General features: G+C 46.9%; 1 protein-coding gene across 1 annotated transcript in view; it reads right to left on the bottom strand.

The window, feature by feature from the left end:
* Positions 1 to 1,432: 1,432 nt before the first annotated feature.
* Positions 1,433 to 24,605, bottom strand: part of LOC135891452 (zinc finger protein 774-like) — a 51,966-nt gene continuing 28,793 nt past the window's right edge. Inside the window, exons 4-8 of the mRNA XM_065419006.1 lie at positions 14,851 to 14,964; positions 13,994 to 14,491; positions 7,217 to 7,330; positions 6,704 to 6,859; positions 1,433 to 1,494 (exon numbers count right to left, since the gene is read on the bottom strand). Of these exons, the coding sequence (XP_065275078.1) occupies positions 1,433 to 1,494; positions 6,704 to 6,859; positions 7,217 to 7,330; positions 13,994 to 14,491; positions 14,851 to 14,964 (944 nt within the window). The remainder of the gene's footprint in view (positions 1,495 to 6,703; positions 6,860 to 7,216; positions 7,331 to 13,993; positions 14,492 to 14,850; positions 14,965 to 24,605) is intronic.

Here is a 24,605-nt window from a genome sequence, read left to right as displayed (position 1 = left end):
GTTCTGTCATCAGGTACCACTGAGAACAGTCTAGATCCATCCTCTTTGGAACCCCCTTTCAGGTAGTTGAAAGCAGCTATCAAATCCCCCCTCATTCTTCTCTTCTGGAGACTAAACAATCCCAGTTCCCTCAGCCTCTACTCATAAGTCATGTGCTCCAGACCCCTAATCATTTTTGTTGCCCTCCGCTGGACTCTTTCCAATTTTTCCACATCCTTCTTGTAGTGTGGGGCCCAAAACTGGACACAGTACTCCAGGTGAGGCCTCACCAATGTCGAGTAGAGGGGAATGATCACATCCCTGGATCTGCTGGCAATGCCCCTACTTATACAGCCCAAAATGCCGTTAGCCTTCTTGGCAACAAGGGCACACTGTTGACTCATATCCAGCTTCTTGTCCACTGTAACCCCTAGGTCCTTTTCTGCAGAACTACCCAGCCATTCGGTCCCTAGTCTGTAACAGTGAATGGGATTCTTCCGTCCTAAGTGCAGGACTCTGCACTTGTCCTTGTTGAACCTCATCAGGTTTCTTTTTGCCCAATCCTCTAATTTGTCTAGGTCCCTCTGTATCCTATCCCTACCCTCCAGCGTATCTACCACTCCTCCCAGTTTAGTGTCATCTGCAAACTTGCTGAGAGTGCAGTCCACGCCATCCTCCAGATCATTAATGAAGATATTGAACAAAACCGGCCCCAGGACCGACCCTTGGGGCACTCCGCTTGAAACGGGCTGCCAACTGGACATGGAGCCGTTGATCAATACCCGTTGAGTCCGATGATCTAGCCAGCTTTCTATCCAGTATCTATTTGCTACTCTCCATGGCAGGGTTCGGAAACTGGAGGTGACGACTCCTCAAGGGGTCATGAGGTTATTTAGTGGGGGGCCACGAGTAGGTGCATGAAACAGAGAGCAATTGCTACAATTTAAATCTTGGGTTTTAGAAAATTACACACACCTTTCTGTTGCAATGTGTATTTACTTCCAAAAGAATTGTAAATATGTCAGACAGAATCCTTGTTCCTAAACCAATTAAATATTTGTATGATCACTAATTTAAGGAAACTGGACCCTGGGGATCGTAGTATCATATGCAGGTTTGTTGTCTTGAGACGAAAAAGGTGGGGCTGAGACAACATTAGAGGGACTGAGTGTTCAGCAGTTGAAGACCTGCATTAAACCGCAGACCAATCAGAACAGAGATTGGCAAAAATAAAATAAAATAAAGTTAATAATAATTTAACAGTCACACAGACAAGGGTGGCACTGCGGTTTTTTTTGAAGGGGCTATAGTGACCCCAAATTTTGCCTTAGCTCCCCATAGCCACCCCTTCCAATGAAAAAGTCAAATGTTACTCAGAACTAAAGGTGGCATGGCATGACATTGCCATCCTTACATATGCAGTTCTGCGCTGCTACTTGCATCAGCGTTGCCTTCACAGCTGGGTGACTGGCTGGTAGCTGCTGCTCTCCGGCCCCCCAGCTCTGAAGGCCACACCTACCAGCAGCAGCGCAGAGGTAAGGGTGGCAGAGGGGCACTAAGTCTACTGTGAAAAGTGATAGACAAAGTTTCTCCCCTGCAACCGCATTACTGAACCATAACTATTTAAAAAAATAACTTTTGGACTTACAACATTATTTCTATACAACTGTGTTTTAGTCTTAATTTATAAACAATGAGAACAGATAAATTAATTTAAAACAATATGGTAATAAATTTAGCATTTAAAATAGTGTTAAATATAAAAAAATGTGTTTTTAATTTATAAGGGGGGAGGTCGCACTCAGAGGCTTGCTGTCTGAGAGGGGTCACCAATACAAAAAGTTTGAGAACCACTGCTTTATGGGCATGCAGGGTATAGTTAGTGGTTTAAATGTGAGGTTATTTGAGAAAACAGTTCCTGAGATTCATCCCCCAGAACTCCCCCAAAATGATCCTTTTTACATAACCCTCTTGCTCTTACAACATTTTGCATACACCTAGGCTGAAACTGTGCTTCTAATGGTTCCCAGACTGATCTCATTTACTTGGCATTTATCTCAGCTAGTACAAGGTAACCTCCTGTAGGGCCTGGCTTACAACTGTTTTGGGAACCAAATACATGGGCATTTTGCCTTGTTCCAAGTAACATACTGTGGAACTCTCTCCCCAGACATGTGAGATAATACTGACCTACATAACTGAACAACAAGTGATTATATCCAGTTACTTAGGTTATTTGCACAGATTGGGGTGTGCTGTTGTTCACCATTTCAGACTTGAGATTTCAAACCACTCCTGTTTCCTTGGTTTCATATCCCATAACTAGGAGAATTCTCTCCAGTTGACTGAATACCATTTGAACCTCCCCATTGCTTCACAGAAGGGTGGGGAAAAACAAAAAATAAGGGAAGAAATTACCATTGAAGAAAATGGAAATTTGTCTCAAAGTCCTCAATAAATCTGCCAGAGAAAATTAATATCCAGTTGTGTGACCAAACAGCCTTCATGAAAGAGAAAAATCTACCAGAGATATAAGACATTTTCCGTTTCAGATAGAATGAGATTCTAGAGCAGGTTTCATCTGATGACTCAGAATCAGGACCACAGATTTTCCCATTGCATTGTCCTCTGATCCACTGAAACCTGCTTCACTCACTGCTGTCTCATTTATCAGAGGGGTAGCCGTGTTAGTCTGGATCTGTAAAAAGCAACAAAGAGTCCTGTGGCACCTTATAGACAAACAGACGTATTGGAGCATAAGCTTTCGTGGGTGAATACCCACTTCGTCAGACGCATGTGGTGGAAATTTCCAGAGGCAGGTATAAATATGCAGGCAAGAATCAGTCTAGAGATAACGAGGTTAGTTCAATCAGGGAGGATGAGGCCCTCTTCTAGCAGTTGAGGCGTGAACACCAAGGGAGGAGAAACTGCTTTTGTAGTTGGCTAGCCATTCACAGTCTTTGTTTAATCCTGAGCTGATGGTGTCAAATTTGCAAATGCTGAACTGAAGTTCAGCAGTTTCTCTTTGGAGTCTGGTCCTGAAGTTTTTTTGCTGCAGGATGGCTACCTTTAAATCTGCTATTGTGTGTCCAGGGAGGTTGAAGTGTTCTCCTACAGGTTTTTGTATATTGCCATTCTTAATATCTGACTTGTGTCCATTTATCCTTTTACCGTAGGGATTGTCCAGTTTGACCGATGTACATAGCAGAGGGGCATTGCTGGCACATGATGGCGTATATTACATTGGTGGAAGTGCAGGTGAATGAACCGGTGATGTGGCTGATCTGGTTAGATCCTGTGATGGTGTCGCTGGTGTAAATATGTGGGCAGAGTTGGCATATAGGTTTGTTGCATAGTAACTCTACACCTGAGTTAGAGTTACTATGGTGCGGTGTGCGGTTGCTGGTGAGAATATGCTTAAGGTTGGCGGGTTGTCTGTGGGCAAGGACTGGCCTGCTTCCCAAGGCCTGTGAAAGCCACTACATCACCAACAGCACAGGAAGAAGAACTCCACATGGACTTCTCCTGAGGGTTGAAATGACAGTCTGGACCTATACATAGAATGCTTCCGCCGACGTGCACAGGCAGAAATTCTGGAAAAACAACATTGCTTACCTCATAACCTAAGTCGTGCAGAACGTAATGCCATCCACAGCCTCAGAAACAACCCTGACATTATTATCAAAGAGGCTGATAGAGGAGGTGCTGTTGTCAGCATGAACAGGTCTGACTACCAAAAGGAGGCTGCCAGACAACTCTCCAAAACCAAATTCTACAGGCCACATTCCTCAGATCCCACTGAGGAATATACTAAGAAACTGCACCATCTACTCCCTACACTAACAGAGGAACAAATCAACATACCCTTAGAGCCCCGACTGGGGTTATTCTATCTACTACCTAAGATCCACAAACCTGGAAATCCTGGATGCCCCATCATCTCCAGGATTGGCACGCTCACTGAAGGACTATACGGATATGTGGACTCTCTACTCAGACCCTATGTCACCAGCACTCCCAGCTATCTCCATGACACCACTGATTTCCTGAGAAAACTACAATGCATTGGTGACCTTCCAGAAAACACCATCCTAGCCACCATGGATGTAGAGGCTCTCTACACAAACATCCCACACACAGATGGAATACAAGCTGTCAGGAACAGTATCCCTGATGATGCCACAGCACAACTGGTTGCTGAGTTCTGTGACTTTATCCTCATGCACAATTATTTCAAATTTGGTGACAATATATACCTCTAGACCAGTGGCACTGCTATAGGCACCCGCATGGCCCCACAATATGCCAACATTTTTATGGCTGACCTGGAACAACGCTTCCTCAGCTCTCGTTCACTCACGCCCCTTCTCTACCTACGCTACATTGATGACATCTTCATCATCTGGACCCATTGGAAGGAGATTCTGGAAGAATTCCACCACGATTTCAACAGCTTCCACCCCACCATCAACCTCAGCCTGGACCAATCTACACGGGAGGTCCACTTCCTAGACACCACGGTACAAATAAGTGATGGTCACGTTACCACCACCCTATACTGAAAACCCACCGACTGCTATGCCTACCTTCATGCCTCCAGCTTCCATCCCGGACACACCACATGATCCATTGTCTACAGCCAAGTGCTGAGGTATAACCGCATTTGCTCCAACCCCTCAGACAGAGACCAACACCTACAAGACCTTCACCAAGCATTCTCAAAACTATGATACCTGCACGAGGAAATAAGGAAACAAATCAACAGAGCCAGACGTGTACCCAGAAGCCTCCTGCTGCAAGACAAGTCCAAGAAAGAAACCAACTGAATTCCACTGGCCATCACCTACAGTCCTCAGCTAAAACCTCTCCAACGCATCATCAGTGATCTACAACTCATCCTGGACAACGATCCCTCGCTTTCACAGGCCTTGGGAGGCAGGCCAGTCCTCGCCCACAGACAACCCACCAACCTTAAGCATATTCTCATCAGCAACCACACACCGCACCATAGTAACTCTAACTCAGGAACCAATCCATGCAACAAACCTATATGCCAACTCTGCCCACATATCTACACCAGCGACACCATCACAGGACCTAACCAGATCAGCTACACCATCACCAGGTTCATTCACCTGCACTTCCACCAATGTAATATATGCCATCATGTGCCAGCAATGCCCCTCTGCTATGTACATCGGCCAAACTGGACAATCCCTACGGAAAAAGGATAAATGGACACAAGTCAGATATTAGGAATGGCAATATACAAAAACCTGTAGGAGAACACTTCAACCTTCCTGGACACACAATAGCAGATTTAAAGGTAGCCATCCTGCAGCAAAAAAACTTCAGGACCAGACTCTAAAGAGAAACTGCTGAGCTTCAGTTCATTTGCAAATTTGACACCATCAGCTCAGGATTAAACAAAGACTGTGAATGGCTAGCCAACTACAAAAGCAGTTTCTCCTTCCTTGGTGTTCATGCCTCAACTGCTAGAAGAGGGCCTCATCCTCCCTGATTGAACTAACCTCGTTATCTCTAGACTGATTCTTGCCTGCATATTTATACCTGCCTCTGGAAATTTCCACCACATGCGTCTGACGAAGTGGGTATTCACCCACGAAAGCTTATGCTCCAATACGTCTGTTTGTCTATAAGGTGCCACCGGACTCTTTGTTGCTGTCTCATTATTATTGAGTTGCATTATTTGCAAAAGTTTTAGCATTATGATAATGGTTTGCCTAGACTAGGAAATGTGGAGTACATTAGGACAGGCTAAAGGAAAATATATTGGTTAACGCAGAATAATATACTTGAGCCGTGTCAGTATAGAAAACATAGCTGTGATTTTCCACCCGGATAGCTCACTGGCGCTAGCTCACTACAAAAACATGCTAATGGAGACAAGGCCCAGGTAGATTTTACCACAGTGAAGCTAATTTAAGTCATTTCTGTTTTCCCCATCTGAGGCTGATGTGCATTCCTAGTAACAGGCACTCATACGCCTCTGACTCAGAGCAAAGCAATTGATAGAAAGGATCTTTGGGGATTCACCCCAAAGAAGGGCAAGCTACAAAAAGCAAAACTGGACCACTCACCTTGGGGAACTGAGATCACAATGAAGTAATGGCGCTAACAGCCTTAAGGGCCACGTGTGCGAATTAGCAAAAATATTAAAGAACAAAACCTATTTTCTGTCAGCCCTAAAGAAGGTTTTTATGGTGTTGATCTCCCTTTGGCCTTCTCTGATGCTAAATAAGGTGTGACCTCTCATGGAAGCTTTTCCCCACACTCAGAGCCTCTATAGGGAGTCCATGCTGTTTGGATCATCTAATGTCTCCTAAGGTCTGAGCGGTAAATGAAAGTTTTCCCACACTCAAATTCATAGGGTCTCTGCCCTTTGTGGATTTTCTAATGATTAATAAAGGCTTCTCTATCAGAAACGTTTCTCTGTACTCACAGCATTCACTGAGGGTCGCGCCTGTGTGGATTCTCTGATGTCTAATGAGGTTTGGGCGTCGCGTGAAGGTTTTCCCACATTCATAGCATTTATAGGGTCTCTCGCCTGTGTGGATTCTCTCATGTAAAATAAGGTTTAAGCGGCGATGGAAGGTTTTCCCACATTCAGAGCATATGTTTTCTCTCTCTCCCTTGAAGATTCTCTGCTGGGCAGCGGTTTCCTTGAGGCACATATGATTTTCCTCACAACTAATGGATTTACCCACTTTCTCTCCTGGTTGGTTTCCCTGCTGCCTCTCCTCACGACTCCTGGACATGTTCCCTTTAGTTCCTGGTGATAATCCCCCGCGCAGTCCCACGTGCTCAGCATTTTCTTGCTGTGGATTCTGCTCCATGGTCCCACTCACAATCCCATCACCTGCTAGGACAGAGAGGAACCTCAGAAGCAGGGATGGAAAAGGGGAGAGAAAGCTAAAGGAAGTTCTGGAGAAATGGGGGGAAGATCAGGAAATGAATTCCCCCAAATTCTTCCCCAGGGAGAAATCAACTCTTGTCTGAGATCCAAATCCAATGCTCAGGATGAAGGCAGGTTAGGAATTGAGCTATTGGCAGATATCAGCCAGGATGGGTAGGAAGCCATGAGCAATATCTGCTCTGAGGATATGACACCTGCTAGGGGACAATCCAGAACTCAAAGCGCTCTCAAGGTCTTGGTAGGGAATCCCAGCTGTGTTCAGGCACAGATGGTATTTGAGTTGGTCTAATGATTCCTCACCTGGGCAGGTTCCTCTCAGGATCTCTCTTTCCTCCGAGCCCTGGAGATCTGAGACCCACAGCTCTTCCCCGCCTTCCAGTTGGGATATCACCTCAGGTTTGGAGACTGGAAACCCTACTGAGATGAAAGAAAACAAGTGAGATCAGGTGAATTCATGGCCTTTTTTAAACCCCTCCTCATTTTAAAGCACTGAAAATCTCGAGCCAGCTGTCCAGGTGTTCAAAGATACCAGACACTTTATAAGGGGATTTACTACCCACCGTTCTGCTGGCGCACACAGCCAGACACTCCTCATTAAAGGGGCTCCTAAAACCCAGAGAAGTAACTCCATATCACAGAAAGTCAAGGGGAAGTCACCTTGGAACTGCTTCTTACCGACAGAGACCCCCCAAGGAAATGTGACGGTCAAACGGGAACTGGGACTGGTGAGCATGGGGTTTGCGGGGCTCGGCATAGTAACGAATAGGGAGAAGTGGGAAGATCAGTGAGTGCAGCAGGGCTCAGCATAGTAAGGAATGGGAAGGAGTGGGGAGATCACTGAGTGCAGCATGTCAGGGGTGTTAGGGATCAGGAAAGTACATTTTGAGAAGTTAGGGAATATAGCGAGTCAGGGTAATGGAAAGGAGAATGAAAATCTCCCAATGCATGGGGAAGGTTAGAGAATGATAGAATCACAGAAATGTAGGACTGGAAGGGACTCCAAGAGGTCATTTAATCCAGCCCATGCACTGAGGCAGGAACAAAGAAACCTAGACCATCCCTGAGTGGTATTTGTCTAAACTGTTCTTAAAAGCTTCCAATGGTGGAGATTCCACAACCTCCCTTGGAATCCTATTTAAGAGCTTTACTACCTTTATAGTCACATTACCCCCCCCCCCCGATATGTAACCTAAATCACCCTTGTTGCACATTAAGATACAGTATGGTCTTTCAACCAGTTTTGTATCCACTTTAAAATAATTTAATCTAGACACCATTTCCCTAGTTTCCCTATGAGAATAGCATGTGGGACCGTGTCAAAGTCATACTAAAATTAAGATATAGCAAATTTGCTGCTTTCCTTTAATACCCTAGGCCAGTAACACTGTCAAAGAAGGAAAATAGGTTGGTTTGGCATGATTTGTTCTTGAGAAATCCATGCTAACTATTGCCCATAATGCTATTATCCTCCAGGTGCTTACAAACTGATTGCTTCATAATATGTTCCGGTATTTTTCCAGCTCCCAGAGTTAGGCTGACTGATCTATAATTCCTCTGGTCATCTTTGTTCCCCTTTTTAAAGACAGGTCCTGTATTTGTCTTTAACCAGTCCTCTGGGAGCTCACCTGTCCTCCAAGAGTTCTCAATGATAATTTCTGATGGTGCTGAGATTGCCTCAGTTAGTTCCTGAAGTACCTAGGGTGAGGTTGGGGAATTAGATATTATAACTCAGTAGCAACAGACTAATTCCTCTGGAAAAGAGAACATGAAAAGTAAGATTAACACCATGTGATCTCAGGAGCAACTGCCTCAAAGTTCCAAGGAGCCTGCAGGGAAGAGAGACTGTGGCTGCTGCAGCTAGTGGGGGGGAGCGAGACCCTCAATTCCCACAGAACTTTCATTACCAAGCTAGTACATCATCAAGTAAATGCACATTTAGAATTAGGTGTCCAGGATACTGGGATATTTACTGTATGAATATTTTGTAGGGCTGTCAATTAATCGAAATTAACTCACGTAACAAAAAAAATAATCACGATTAAAAAATTAATCACGAATAATTGCACTGTTAAACAATAGAACACCAATTGAAATTTATTAAATATTTTTGGATGTTTTTCTACATTTTCCAATATATTGATTTCGGTCATAACACAGAACACGAAGTGTACAGTGCTCACTTTATATTATTTTTTATTACAAATATTTGCACTGCAAAATGATAAACAAAAGAAATAGTGTTTTTCAGTTCACCTCATAGGAGTACTGTAGTGTAATCTCTTTATCATGAAAGTGCAACTTACAAATGTAGGTTTTTTTCCATCACATAACTGTACTCAAAAACAAATCAACATAAAACTTTAGAGCCTACAAGTCCACTCAGTCCTATTTCTTGTTCAGCCAATCGCTAAGACAAATAAGTTTGTTTACATTTACAGGATATAATACTGCCCACTTTTTAATTACAATGTCACCTGAAGGTGAGAACAGGCGTTCACACGGCACTGTTGTAGCTGGCTTTGCAAGATATTTACATGCCAGATACGGTAAAGATTCATATGCATCTTCATGCTTCGGCCATCATTCCAGAGGACATGCTTCCATGCTGATGACGCTCGTTAAAAAAATAATGTGTTAATTAAATTTGTGACTGAACTTCTTGGGGGAGAATTGTATGTCTCCTGCTCTGTTTTACCAGTGTTCTGCCATATATTTCATGTTATAGCAGCTTTGGATGATGACCCGGCACATGTTGTTCATTTTAAGAACAATTTCACTGCAAATTTGACAAAAGGCAAAGAAGATACAATTGTGAAATTTCTAAAGATAGTTAGATTGATCGCGATTTATTTTGTAAATTGCTTGACAACCCTAATATTTTGGTTTACTTTAAAAGGGGTTGTAAGGAAAAGAAGCAGAAAGGGAAGAAGAATGGCTAAAGAGGAGCCACAATATGGTAAACTCTGAAGGATTATGAAGAGACTATGTCAGAATGATTAGCTTTGAATATTCTACGTCCTAGCTCCACCCTGGCTTAGACAATCAGGACCAGAAGATCAAACTGACTGGCGCAGCTAAAGGGGAGGGGCATGGCTGTTCAGGTGATTGTTTGGGGGAAGAGACAGTCAACAGGATCCCACAGGGGTGTCTGAAGAACTTAGGCCTTGGCTACACTTGCAGATGTAGAGCGCTTTGGGTTAAACCAGCCTTCGGAGAGTGCAGTAGGGAAAGCGCTACAGTCTGTCCACACTGACAGCTGCAAGCGCACTGGCGTGGCCACATTTGCGGCACTTGAAGGGGCACTGGGAGCGGTGCATTATGGGCAGCTATCCCAGCATTCAAGTGGCTGCAACGTGCTTTTCAAATGCGGGGGGTGGGGTGGAGTGTGACAGGGAGTGTGTTGTGTGTATGTGGGGGGAGAGAAACAGTGGATTTTTGGGGTGCTGAGAGTGTGTCAGGATGCTGTCTTGTAAGTTCAGACCCCCCTCCCCCCCGCCTCTCTCTCTCTCTCTCTCACTCAAAGCAAACATTCCTCAGTAAATGTTTGCTTTGTCCCGGAGCAGATAAGCATGCCGGCTGTCAGAAACGGAGCTTTGAAAGGGCACAGCCACATTCCTGCAGCCGATTTCACAACAATGAGAAGAGTGGCCACTTGATTTAAGGGGATTATGGGATGCTTCTGGAGGTCAATCAGAGCACAGTAATACAACACCTCGTTCACACTGATGCTGGAGCGTCTCACCCAATACGCATCAGACATTATCCCTCTTGCCGAGGTGGAGTACCAGGAGCGCTCTAGCCAGGGAGTCAGAGCACTCTACATGCCTTGCCAGTGTGGATGGGGAGTGAGGTAGAGCACTCTGGGTGGCTTTATTGAGGTATAACTTGCAAGTGTAGCCAAGGCCCCAGACATGCCACCAGCCTGTGGTGAGAAGCATCTAAGTTTGTAAGGGCACTGAAAGTGTTAAGATCAGCTTAGAATGCGTTTTGCTTTTATTTCATTTGACCAAATCTGACTTGGTCAGGAAACACAAGGAGGAGGGTACAAGATGGGAAGCCTCCTGATTCATACTGAGAAAGTAGGGCAATCGGCTAGATATCTTAGGTGCATGTACACGAACGCAAGAAGCCTGAGAAACAAGCAGGAAGAATTGAAAGTCCTGGCACAATCAAGGAACTATGATGTGACTGGAATAACAAAAACTTGGTGGGGCAGTTCACATGACTGGAGCACTGTCATGGATGGGTGTAAACTGTTCAGGAAGGACAGGTATGGGAAGAAAGGTGGAGGAGTTGCATTGTATGTAAGAGAGCTCCAGTTTGAAACTGGAGAAAATCCTGTTGAGTATCTTTGGGTTAAGTTTAGAGACAAGAGCAACAAGGGTGATGTTGTGGTGGGTGTGCTATAGACCACCGGATCAGAAGATGAGGCAATCGAGGCTTTCTTCAGACAACTAACTGAAGTTTCCAGATCACAGGCCCTGGTTCTAATGGTGGACTTCAATCACCCTGACATCTGCTGGGAGAGCAATACAGCAATGCACAGACAATCCAGGAAGTTTTTGGAGTGTTGGTGACAACTTCCTGATACAAGTGCTGGAGGAACTGACTAGGGGTCATGCTCCTCTTCACCTGCTGCTTACAAACAGGGAAGAATTGGTAGGGGAAGTAGAAGTGGGTGGCAACCTAGGCAGCAGTGACCATCAGATGGTTGAGTTCAGGATCCTGACAAAAGGAAGAAAGGAGAGTAGCAAAATATGGACCCTGGACTTCAGAAAAGCAGACTTTGACTTCATTAGGGAACTGATGGGAAGAAAGGTGGAGGAGTTGCATTGTATGTAAGAGAGTGGTATGATTGCTCAGAGCTTAGGGAACTAATGGGCAGAATCCCCTGGGAAGCTAATATGAGGGGGCAAGGAGTCCAGGAGAGCTGGCTGTATTTTAAAGAAGCTTTATTGAGGGCACAGGAACAAACCATCCTGAAGTGCAGAAAGAATAGCAAATATGGAAGGCGACCAGCTTGGCTTAACAGTGAAATCTTCGGTGAGCTTAAACTCAAGAAGTTTACAAGAAGTGGAAATTTGGACAGATGACTAGGGAGGAGTATAAAAATATTGCTCGAGCATGCAGGGCTTGTAATCAGGAAGGCCAAGGCACAACTGGAGTTGCAGCTAGGAAGATACGTGAAGGGTAACAAGAAGGATTTCTACAGGTATGTTAGCAACAAGAAGGTGGTCAGGGAAAGTGTGGGACCCTTACTGAATGAGGAAGGCACCATAGTGACAGATGATGTGAACAAAACTGAAGTACTCAATGATTTTTTTTGCCTCGGTCTTCACAGACAAGGTCAGCTCCCAGACTGCTGCCCTGGGCAACACAGTATGGGGAGGAGGTGAGCAGCCCTCAGTAGTGAAAGAGCTGGTTAAGGACTATTTAGGAAAGCTGGACTTGCACAAGTACTTGGCCATTGGCCATTATTTTTGAAAATTCGTGGTGATCGGGGAAGGTCCCGGATGATTGGGAAAAAGGCAAATATAGTGCCCATATTTTAAAAAGGGAAGAAAGAGAAACCAGGGAACTACAGACCGGTCAGCCTCACTTCAGTCCCCAGCAAAATCATGGAGCAAGTGCTCAAGGAATCCATTTTGAAGCACTTGGAGGAGAGGAAGGTGATCAGGAACAGTCAACATGGATTCACCAAGGGCAAGTCATACCTGACCAACCTGATTGCCTTCTATAATGAGATAACTGGCTCTGTGGATTTGCGGAAAGCAGTGGATGTGATATATCTTGACTTTAGCAAAGCTTTTGATATGGTCTCCCACAGTATTCTTGCCAGCAAGTTAAAAAAAGTATGGATTGGATGAATGGACTATAAGGCGGATAGAAAGCTGGCTAGATTGTTGGGCTCAATAGGTAGTGATCAATGGCTCGATGTCTAGTTGGCACCCGGTATCAAGCGGAGTGCCCCAGGGGTTGTTCCTGGGCCAATTTTGTTCAACGTCTTTATTAATGATCTGGATGATGGGATGAATTGCACCTTCAGCAAGTTTGCAGGTGACACTAAACTGGGGGGAGAGGTAGATATGCTGGAGGGTAGGGATAGGGTTCAGAGTGACCTAGACAAATTGGAGTATTGGGCCAAAAGATGATTTATTTGGTGTTGGTCCTGCTTTAAGCAGGGGATTGAACTAGATGACCTCCTGAAGTCTCTTCCAACTCTAATATTCTATGATTCTATGTTATGCTTTGACTTATAATCACTTAAAATTTATCTATGTAGTGAATAAATCTGTTTATTCTACCTGAAGCAGTGTGTTTGGTTTGAAGCATGTCAGAGACTCCCCTTGGGATAACAAGCCTGGTACAGATCAATTTCTTTGTTAGGTTGATGAACTCATATAAGCTTGTAGCGTCCAGCGGACATAACTGGACACTGCAAGACAGAGGTTCCTAGGGTTGTGTCTGGGACCGGAGATATTGGCTAGTGTCATTTGGTTGCACAATCCAAGGAATAGCTTACATGCCAGCGGCCAGGGTTCTCACAGCAGAGCAGGGTAAGGCTGCTTCCCAGAGTCAAGGATTGGTGTGACCTTGCAGATCACCTGTCCGGATAACACCAGAGGGGAACATCACACGTGTATTCCTAGTAACAGGGACTCATACGCCTCTGACTCATAGAGCAAAGCAGTTGATAGAAAGGATCTTTGGGGATTCTCCCCGAAGAAGGGCAAGCTGCAAAAAGCAAAACTGGACCACTCACCTGGGGGAGCTGAGACCACAATGAATATTAAAGAACAAAACCTAATTATTGTCAGTCCTAGAAAAGGGTTTTATGGTGTTGATCACCCTTTGGCTTTCTCTGATGCTAAATAAGGTGGGACCTCTCATGGAAGCTTTTCCCAAACTCAGAGCGTCTATAGGGAGTTCATGCTGTTTGGATCATCTAATGTCTCCTAAGGTCTGAGCAGTAAATGAAAGTTTTCCCACACTCACATTCATAGGGTCTCTGTCCTTTGCAGATTATCTAATGATTAATAAAGGCCTCTCTATCAGAAACATTTTTTCTATACTCACAGCATTCACTGGGGCTCGCGCCTGTGTGGATTCTCTGATGTCTGATAAGATCTGAGTGCCGAGTGAAGGTTTTCCCGCACTCACAGCATTCATAAGGTCTTGCGCCTGTGTGGGTTCTCTGATGGCTGATAAGGGTTGACCGTCGAGTGAAGGTTTTCCGGCATTCACAGCATTCATAGGGTCTCTCTCCCGTGTGGATTCTCTCATGTATAATAAGGTGTGAGCGCCGAGGGAAGATTTTCCCACATTGAGAGCATATGTTTTTTCTCTCTCCCTTGAGGATTCTCTGCTGAGCAGCGGTTTCCTTGAGGTTGTTTTCCTCACAACTGATGGATTTGCCCACTTTCTCCCCTGGCTGGTTTCCCTGCTGCATCCCCTCATGACTCCAGGACACATTTCCTTTAGTTCTTCGTGATAATCCCCCGCACAGTTCCACATGCTCAGCATCTTCCTTCTCTGGATTCTCCTCCTTGTTCTCACTCACTACCCCATCGTCTCCTGGGACAGAGAAAGAAACCTCAGAGGCAGGGATGGAAAAGGGAATAGGAAACCAAAGGAAGTGCTGGAGAGATGGGGGGAAGATCAGGAAATTAATTCCCCCCAACTCTTCCCCAGAGGGGAGAGAGAAAGGAATCAACTCTGTCTCCACATCCCATCCCAACGCTCAGGATGAAGGGAGGTTAGGAAGTGAGCTATTGCCACGTATCGGTCGGGATGGGTAGGAAGGCATGAGCAATATCTGCCTTAACTATATGACACCTGCTGGGAGACAATCCTGAACTCAGAGAGCTCAAAAAGTCTTGGTAGCTGTTTCCTTCAGGCACAGACAGTATTTCCTTGGTCTAATGATTCCTCACCTGTGCAGGTTCTTCTCAGGATCTCTCTTTCCTCTGAGCCCTGGAGATCTGAGACCCACAGTTCTTCCCCTGGTTCCAGCTGGGATATCACCTCAGGTTTGGAAACTGGAAACCCTGCTCAGATGACAGAAAACAAGTAACATGAGGTGAATTCATAGGACGTTTGTCACAAAGAACATGCCTTTTGCTAACCCCTGCTCATTTTAAAGCACTGAAATTCTGGAGCTAACAGTCCAGTGATCAAAGGTGCCAGACACTCTGCTTATAATGTGATTAACTCTCCACCGCTCTGCTGCCACGCACACTCCTCATCAAAGGGGCTCCTAAAATGCAGAGAAATCACTCTGAATCACTGAAAGCCAAGGGGAAGTCACCTTGGAAATGCTTCTTACCGACAGAGAGACCGCAAGGGAATGAGACAGTCGTAGGGGAACTGGGACTGGTGACCATGAGCTTGCAGGGAATGGGAAGGAGTGGGGAGATCACTGAGTGCAGCATGTCAGGGGTGTTAGGGATCAGGAAAGTACATTTTGAGAAGTTAGGGAATATAGCGAGTCAGGTGTAATGGAAAGGAGCATGAAAATCCCCCAGTGCTAAGTTGCCCTTGCTGCACATTAAGATACAGTACAGTCTGTCAACCAATTTTACACCCATTATTATAACAATTTCATCTAGACCCCATTTCCCTAGTTTCCTTATAAGAATGGCATGTGAGCCCGTGCCAAAGGACTAACTAAAATTAAGATAAGGCAAATCTGCTGCTTCCCTGTAATACCCTAGGCCAATAACATTATCAAAGAAGGAAATTAGGTTGGTTTGGCATGATTTATTCTTGACAAATCCATGCTGCCTATTCTTCATAATGCTATAATCCAGGTGCTGACAAACTGATTGTTTAAAAATATGTTCCAGTATCTTTCCAGCTCTCAATGATAGACTGACTGATCTATAATTCCTCTGGTCCTCTTTGCTCCCCTTTTCAAAGACAGGTACTATGTTTGCCCTTCACCAGTCTTCTGGGATTTCACCTGTTCTCCATGAATCCTCAAAGATAATTGTTAACGGTGCTGAGATTACCTCAGTTAGTTCCTGAAGTACCTAGAGTGAGGTTGGGGAATTAGATATTATAACTCAGTAGCTACAGACTAATTCCTCTGGAAAAGAGAATATGAAAAGTAAGAATAAGACCGTGTGATTTCGGGAAAGACTTCCTCAAAGATCTAAGGAACTAGCAGGGAAGAGAGACTGTGGCTACTGCAGCTAGAAAGGGGGGAGCAAGACCTTCCAGGTCCCCAGAAGTTTCATTACCAGCCTATGACATCATCAAGAAAATGTGCATTTATGGCAGGGAAGGAGACACCTAGGAGGTGACTGGGAGGAATATGAGCAATCAGAATGGAGGCTGGGGTCACAGTGTGTAGGGAATAGGAGTGGGAGGCGGGCAGGGCAGGTAGGCACTGATCAGTGGAGAGAGAAGAATGAGAATCATAATATTTGAGATGATATAAAACAAAGTGAAAGTGGACTCTTATTAGAATGAAGTGCAGGCTCTACAGCAGCGGAGCAGGGGTGGCCAACCTGAGCCTGAGAAGGAGCCAGAATTTACCAATGTACATTTCCAAAGAGCCACAGTAATATGTCAGCAGCCCCGCATCAGCACCCTCCCCGCCCTGCTCCCAGAGCCTCCCACCCACCAGCAGTGCTGCCGATCAGCATCTTCCCCTCCCTCCCCCCCCGCACCTCCCTATCAGCTGTTTCTTGGCATGCAGGAGGCTCGGGGGGGGGGGGAGCGAGGGCACGGCATGCTCAGGGGAGAGGGTAGGAAGGGCTGGAGTGGGGGCAGGGCCAGTGGCAGAGCCAGGGGTTGAGCAGTGAGCGCCGCCCGGCACATTGGAAAGTTGGTGCCTGTAGCTCCAACGGAGTCGGTGCCTACACAAGGAGCCGCATATTAACTTCTGAAGAGCTGCGTGAGGCTCTGGAGCCACAGGTTGGCCACCCCTGCTCTACAGCAATGGGGAACTGGGCAGGGGTTCTCCTCTAAACAGGCTGGGATCCCCTGCAGCTCTCAATTGCACAAACCATCCCTCCCTTCCCCCCACTAACCACACCCTCCCCACTTACCAGGTGTCCCTTAGGCCAGTGGTTCTCAAACTAGGGATGCTGCTTGTTCAGGGAAAGCCCCTGGCGGGCCAGGCCGGTTTGTTTATCTGCCGTGTCCGCAGGTTCAGCCGATCGCGGCTCCTGCGGCCAGTGGGGGCTGTAGGAAGCGGTGCGGGCTGAGGGACGTGCTGGCCACCCTTCCTGCAGCCCCCATTGGCCTGGAGCGGCGAACCGTGGCCAGTGGGAGCTGCGATCGGCCGAACCTGCGGACGCGGCAGGTAAACAAACCGGCCCAGCCCGCCAGGGGCTTTCCCTTAACAAGTGGCAGCCCTAGTTTGAGAACCACTGCCTTAAGCCACTGAAATGTTAAATCGATCCATCACTTGGGGCGTGAAAAATCCACACCCAAGTGATATAATTAAGCCAACCTAACCCCCAGTGCAGACTGTCCTATGTTAAAGGAAGAATTATTCCATCAACCTAGCTAGCACCTCTTGGGGAAGTGAATTAACTATGGAGATGGGAGAATCCATCCCGTCGCTCTACTTAACAGCTACACTGAAGTGCTACTGTGGCACAGCTCCAGCACTGCTGCTGTGCCACTGTAGCTCTTAGTCCTATTTCTCCAACCCCCTGTGGTGGAGTTGGAGGTGCTGTGGAGTTGGAGGTAATTATGATGAGTATTGTGTGTTGGCCTGGATACTGGGATATTTACTATATGACTATTCTGGTTTACTTTAATAGGGGGCTGCAAGGAAAAGAAGCAGATAGGGAAGAAGAATGGCTCAAGATGAGCCACTACTTGGTAAACCCTTTAGGACTGTTAAGAGACAATGTCAGAATGATTAGCTTTGAATATTCTGCCACCTAGCTCCAGCCAATTTATAGACCTGGCTTAGACTAACGGGACCAGAAGATCAAATGGACTGGAGCAGTTAGAAAACGGTCTCTGTCTCTGGGGGGCATGCTCTTAAGGTGATTGTTAGGGGTAGAGACAGAAAGAAGAGGACCCTGCTGGGGTGTTTGAAGAACTTAGACCTGCCTTGCTGACCACTGGTGGATGGAAAGTCTTTCTGCGAGACACAGGGGTGAAGACTATTTGTTATTTTAAAATCCTTTTGCTCTTTTTCTTTTACCCTACTGCAAAATAAAACAGCCTTCTTCAAACTAAAGTGGTGTTTGTCACTGCACACAACTGATCCCAGGCTCCCAAAGGTGTCTGCACTCAGCCTGACACGCTAGGGAAGCACAGTTGATATGCTGGGTATGGTAGCCCAAGGCCCAGTCTAGAAGAGGGAGAATTGCAGAAATCCGCTCCAGAAAAGGCATGAGGCTGAAACCTTGGGAGGAGGGGGAGGCACTCAGAGACACTGGGAAGGGGACAGAGATATAGCTAGCCCTGTCACTCACCAGGACACCCATTCCCCTTCCTCCCACTGCTCTCAGCGCTCCCTGCTTTGTGGTACTGCAGGGCCCCAGCTCCCATCATCTCATCCCCTCCATTGCTCCCTGCTCTCCCTTCTCCCAAAGACCCCTGAATAGACCTCACCCTGTCTTTCATCAGTGAATGAGCCCAGCTGTCACACTCTCCATGCATTTGGGAAGTGATTACGGCAGAGCGCCAGCTCTGACACTGTTACAGTTAAGCACCATGTTCTGTTTAAAAGTTGAGTATTCTAACTGCTCTGAAATGCACACATGTGCTTGAATTGTCTTGGCATTTGCTACTCTCTATGTGCATGCAGGGTACGGATAGTGGTTTAAATTTGGGGTTATTTGAGCAAGCAATTCCTTAGGACCCACCCCCACCCCAAAACCCCCCTAAAAAAACCTTTTTACAAAATCCCCTTGTTCCTACAACATTTTGCACACACACAGGCTGAAACTATACTTCTAATTGTCCCCCGACTGATCTCATTTCCTTGGCATTTATCTCAGCTAGTACATGGTAATCTGCTGTAGGGCCTGGGTTACAATAGTTTGGGGAACCAAATACATTGGCATTTTGCCTAGTTCCTAGTCACTTACTGTGGAACTCTTTCCCCGGATTATCAGAGATAATACTGACCTAAATAACTGAACACTGTGATTATATTAAGTTACTTAAGTTAGTTTGGGTTGTGTTGTTGTTCACCATTTCAGACTGGAGATTTCAAACCACTACTATTTCTTTGGTAGCATATCCCATAACTGGGAGTATTCGCTCTAGCTGACCGAGCTGCATTTGAACTTTCCCCATGTCATCATGGAGGGGTGAGGGGAAACCATAAATAAAGGAAGAAATCACTATTGAAGCAAATGGTCATTTGTCTCACAGTCCTCAATAAATCTGAACTACACTCTGCCAAAGAAAACCAATATTCAGTTGTGTGACCAAACAGCTTTTAGGAAAGAGAGAAAAATCTACAGCTCAGAGAGATATAAGACATTTTCTGTTTCAGATATAATGAGATCCTATTCAACTTAGGCCTGGTCTACACTACGAGTTTAGGTCGACTTTAGCAGCGTTAAATCGAATTAAGCCTGGACACATCCACATGACGAAGCCCTTTTTTTCGACTTAAAGGGCCCTTTAAACCGGTTTCTTTACTCCACCTCCGACGAGGGGATTAGTGCTAAAATCGGCCTTTGCGGGTCAGATTTGGGGTAGTGTGGACAGAATTCGACGTCATTGGCCTTCGGGAGCTATCCCACAGTGCTTCATTGTGACCACTCTGGACAGCACTCTCAACTCAGATGCACTGACCAGGTAGACAGGAAAAGCCCCGCGAACTTTTGAATTTCATTTCCTGTTTGCCCAGCGTGGAGAGCACAGGTGACCACGCAGAGCTCATCAGCACAGGTAACCATGATGGAGTCCCAGGATCGCAAAGAGCTCCAGCATGGACCGAACGGGAGGTACGGGATCTGCTCGCCATATGGGGAGACGAATCAGTGCTAGCTGAACTCCGTAGCAGTAAACGAAATGGCAAAATATTAGAAAAGGTCTCAAAGGCCATGAAGGACAGAGGCCATAACAGGGACGCACAGCAGTGCCGCGTGAAAATTAAGGAGCTAAGGCAAGCCTACCACAAAGCCAGAGAGGCAAACAGAAGGTCCGGGGCAGAGCCGCAAACATGCCGCTTCTACGCGGAGCTGCATGCGATGCTAGGGGGTGCAGCCACCACTACCCTAACTGTGTGCTTTGACTCCATCAATGGAGAAACACGCAACAGGGAAGCGGGTTCGGGGTACGAGGAAGATGATGATGAAGACAATGAAGATAGCTCACAGCAAAGAAGCGGAGAAACCGGTTTCCCCAACAGCCAGGATATGTTTATCACCCTGGACCTGGAACCAGTAACCCCCGAACTCACCCAAGGCGTGCACCCAGACCCTGAGGGCACACAAGGGACCTCTGGTGAGTGTACCTTTGTAAATATTACACATGGTTTAAAAGCAAGCATGTTTAATGATTAATAATTAATTTGCCGTGGCAATCGCGGCCAGTACAGCTACTGGAAAAGTCTGTTAACGTGTATGGGGATGGAGCGGAAATCCTCCAGGGACATCTCCAGAAAGCTCTCCTTCATGTACTCCCAAAGCCTTTGCAAAAGGTTTCTGGGGAGGGCTGCCTTATCCCATCCGCCATGGTAGGACACTTTACCACACCAGGCCAGTAGCACATAGTCTGGAATCATTGCATAACAAAGCATGGCAGCGTATGGTCCCAGTGTTTGCTGGCATGCAGACAACATCCATTCCTTATCTCTCTTTGTTATCCTCAGGAGAGTGATATCATTCACGGTTACCTGGTTGAAATGGGGTGATTTTATTAAGGGGACATTCAGAGGTGCCCGTTCCTACTCGGCTGAACAGAAATGTTCCCCACTGTTAGCCACATGGTAGGGGGAAGGGGTGAAGTGATCATCCCAGAGAATTGGGTGTGTGTGGGGGGTGGTAGTTGGGTTTGTGCTGCATGTTAACCCGGACACCGCAGCCCCTCCTTTTACATTGCAAACCCATTTTAAATGGCCAACCCAATGGGTGTGGGAAATGAGAGCGCTACTGTTTGAAACCATTCCCACATGTTAAGAAGGTTAAAAAAGCCAAAAGACTGTGGCTTACCATGGCTGCCTGCAAGCCGAAATCTGTTGCCTGGCACTGCGTGAGTGATCTCTCACACCAAACCGGCAGGCCCTCAATATAAGAGGAAAAATGCGACCTTGTAACGAAAGCACATGTGCTGTGTAATGTGAACAGCAAAATTTAACGTGAAAGAGTGTACCCATTGTTCTCTAAAATGTGTCTTTTTTAACCACCTCTCCCTTCTCCTCCACCAGCTGCAAATGTTTCTCCTTCACAGAGGCTAGTGAAGATTAGAAGGAGAAAACGGCAGACTCGGGATGATATGTACTCGGAGCTCCAGATGTCCTCCCACGCTGACAGAGCACAGCAGAATGCGTGGAGGCAGTCAATGTCAGAGTGCAAAAAACCACAATATGAACGAGAGGAGAGGTGGCGGGCTGAATCGCAGGATAAACAGAGCAAGTGGTGGGCTGAAGAGGATAGGTGGCGTCAGCTTGCTGACAGAAGGCAAGAGTCGATGCTCCGGCTGCTGGAGCATCAAACTGATATGCTCCAGCGTATGGTTGAGCTGCAGGAAAGGCAGCAGGAGCAGAGACCGCCGCTACAGCCCCTGTGTAACCAACAGCCCTCCTCCCCAAGTCCCATTGCCTCCTCACCCAGATGCCCAAGAACACGGTGGGGGGGCCTCTGGCCACCCAGTCACTCCACCCCAGATGATTGCCCGAGCATCGGAAGGCTGGCCTTCAATAAGTGTTAAAGTTTTAAAGTTTTAAACTGCAGTGCGTCCTTTTCCTTCCCTCCTCCCCCACCCATCCCGGGCTACCTTGGCAATTATCCCCCTAGTTGTGTGATGAATTAATAAAGAATGCATGAATGTGAAGTAACAATGACTTTATTGCCTCTGCAAGCGGTGCTCGAAGGGGGGAGGAGAGGGTGGGGTGGTTAGTTTACAGGGAAGTAGAGTGAACCGGGGGGGGGGGGGGGGGGCGGAGGGTTCATCAAGGAGAAACAAACAGAAGTTTCACACCATAGCCTGGCCAGTCACAAAACTCGTTTTCAAAGCTTCTCTGATGCGCACCGCGCCCTGCTGTACTCTTCTAACCGCCCTGGTGTCTGGCTGCGCGTAATCAGCGGCCAGGCGATTTGCCTCAACCTCCCACCCCGCCATAAATGTCTCCCCCTTACTCTCACAGATATTGTGGAGCGCACAGCAAGCAGCAATAACAATGTGGATATTGGTTTCACTGAGGTCTATCCGAGTCAGTAAGCTGCGCCAGCGTGCTTTTAAACGTCCAAATGCACATTCCACCACCATTCGGCACTTGCTCAGCCTATAGTTGAACAGGTCCTGACTACTGTCCAGGCTGCCTGTGTACGGCTTCATGAGCCATGGCATTAAGGGGTAGGCTGGGTCCCCAAGGATCACGATAGGCATTTCAACATCCCCAACGGTTATTTTCTGGTCCAGGAAGAAAGTCCCTTCCTCCAGCTTTCGAAACAGACCAGAGTGCCTGAAGACGCGAGCATCATGTACCTTTCCCGGCCATCCCACGTTGATGTTGGTGAAACGTCCCTTGTGATCCACCAGGGCTTGCAGCAGCATTGAAAAGTACCCCTTGTGGTTTATGTACTCGGTGGCTTGGTGCTCCGGTGACAAGATAGGGATATGGGTTCCGTCTATCGCCCCACCACAGTTTGGGAATCCCATTGCAGCAAAGCCATCCACTATGACCTGCACGTTTCCCAGAGTCACTACCCTTGATATCAGCAGGTCTTTGATTGCCCTGGCAACTTGGATCACATCACCCCCACAGTAGATTTGCCCACTCCAAATTGATTCCCGACTGACCGATAGCTGTCTGGCGTTGCAAGCTTCCACAGGGCTATCGCCACTCGCTTCTCAACTGTGAGGGCTGCTCTCATCCTGGTATTCTGGCGCTTCAGGGCAGGGGAAAGCAAATCACAAAGTTCCATGAAAGTGCCCTTACGCATGCGAAAGTTTCGCAGCCACTGGGAATAGTCCCACACCTGCAACACGATGCAGTCCCACCAGTCTGTGCTTGTTTCCCGGGCCCAGAATCGGCGTTCCACGGCATGAACCTGCCCCAGTAACACCATGATTTGCACATTGCTGGGGCCCGTACCTTGTGTGAGGGCTGTGTCCATGTCAATTTCCTCATCACTCTCATCGCCGCGCTGCAATCGCCTCCTCGGCTGGTCCTGGTTTTGCTTTGGCATGTTCTGGCTCTGCATATACTCCAGGACAATGCGCGTGGTGTTCATAGTGCTCATAATTGCCGCTGTGATCTGAGCGGGCTCCATGATCCCAGTGCTATGGCGTCTGGGCTGAAAAAAGGCGCGAAACTAGTGTCTGACGGAGGGCGGGAGGGTGGGGCGAGTGACGACATGGCGTACAGGTACAGGGAATTAAAATCAACAAAGGTGGCTGTGCATCAGGGAGAAACACAAACAACTGTCACACAGAATGGCCCCCCCCAAGATTGAACTCAAAACCCTGGGTTTAGCAGGCCGTTGATTTCACGGAGGGAGGGGGAAGCAAATGAATACAGAACAAATCTGGCCCATCTATTTTTACATCTTAAGCTGGCAGCAGACGGTGCAGCATGACTGATAGCCATTGGCATCTTCTGGGTGCTTGGCAGAAAATGCTGTATTACGACTGCTAGCTATCATCGTCAAGACGGTTCAATAGGACTGCCGGGTCTCCAGGAGACAAAATGAAGAATCAGGTGCCCAGAGTGGAAAGTTTGGTTCAGTATTTCTTAGAGGAATCTGCTGAAGAAGTTTCCCGGGTGCCTCTGATTGAACTCACTGAGGAATATGATGATGACGGATATCAATCGTAATACACCATCCACTGCCAAAAGGAAAGGAGCTGCTGCTGTGTAGCAATGCAGCTCCACGTCTGCCAGCACCTAGATAGCCGATGACAGCTACCAGTCATACTGCACCGTCTACTGCCAAAAGGCAATTAGCTGCTGCTGTGTAGAAATGCAGTACCACGTCTGCCGGCACCCAGATGACATATGGTGACGGTGAGCTGAGCTGAGCTGAGCGGGCTCCATGCTTGCCGTGGTATGTTGTCTGGACAGGTAACCCAGGTAAAAAGGCGCGAATTGATTGTCTGCCGTTGCTCTGATGGAGGGGGAGGGGCCTGACGACATGTACCCAGAACCCCCTGCGACACTGTTTTTGCATCATCAGGCATTGGGATCTCAACCCAGAATTCCAATGGGCGGCAGAGACTGCGGGAACTGTGGGATAGCTACCCACAGTGCAATGCTCCGGAAGTCGACGCTAGCCTCGGTACTGTGGACGCGGTCCGCCGACTTAATGCACTTAAAGCATTTTATGTGGGGACACACACAATCGACTGTATAAAACCGATATCTATAAAACCCGCTTCTATAAATTCGACCTAATTTCGTAGTGTCTTATTCATAAATGATCTGGAGAAAGGGGTAAAAAGTGAGGTGGCAAAGTTTGCAGATGATACTAAACTGCTCAAGATAGTTAGGACCAAAGCAGACTGTGAAGAACTTCAAAAAAATCTCACAAAACTAAGT

The sequence above is a fragment of the Emys orbicularis genome, chromosome 18 (assembly GCF_028017835.1).
Source record: "Emys orbicularis isolate rEmyOrb1 chromosome 18, rEmyOrb1.hap1, whole genome shotgun sequence".
Classification (NCBI taxonomy): domain Eukaryota; kingdom Metazoa; phylum Chordata; order Testudines; family Emydidae; genus Emys; species Emys orbicularis.
The sequence above is the reverse complement of the archived record's forward strand: the minus strand, read 5'-3'. Positions and strand labels throughout refer to the sequence as shown.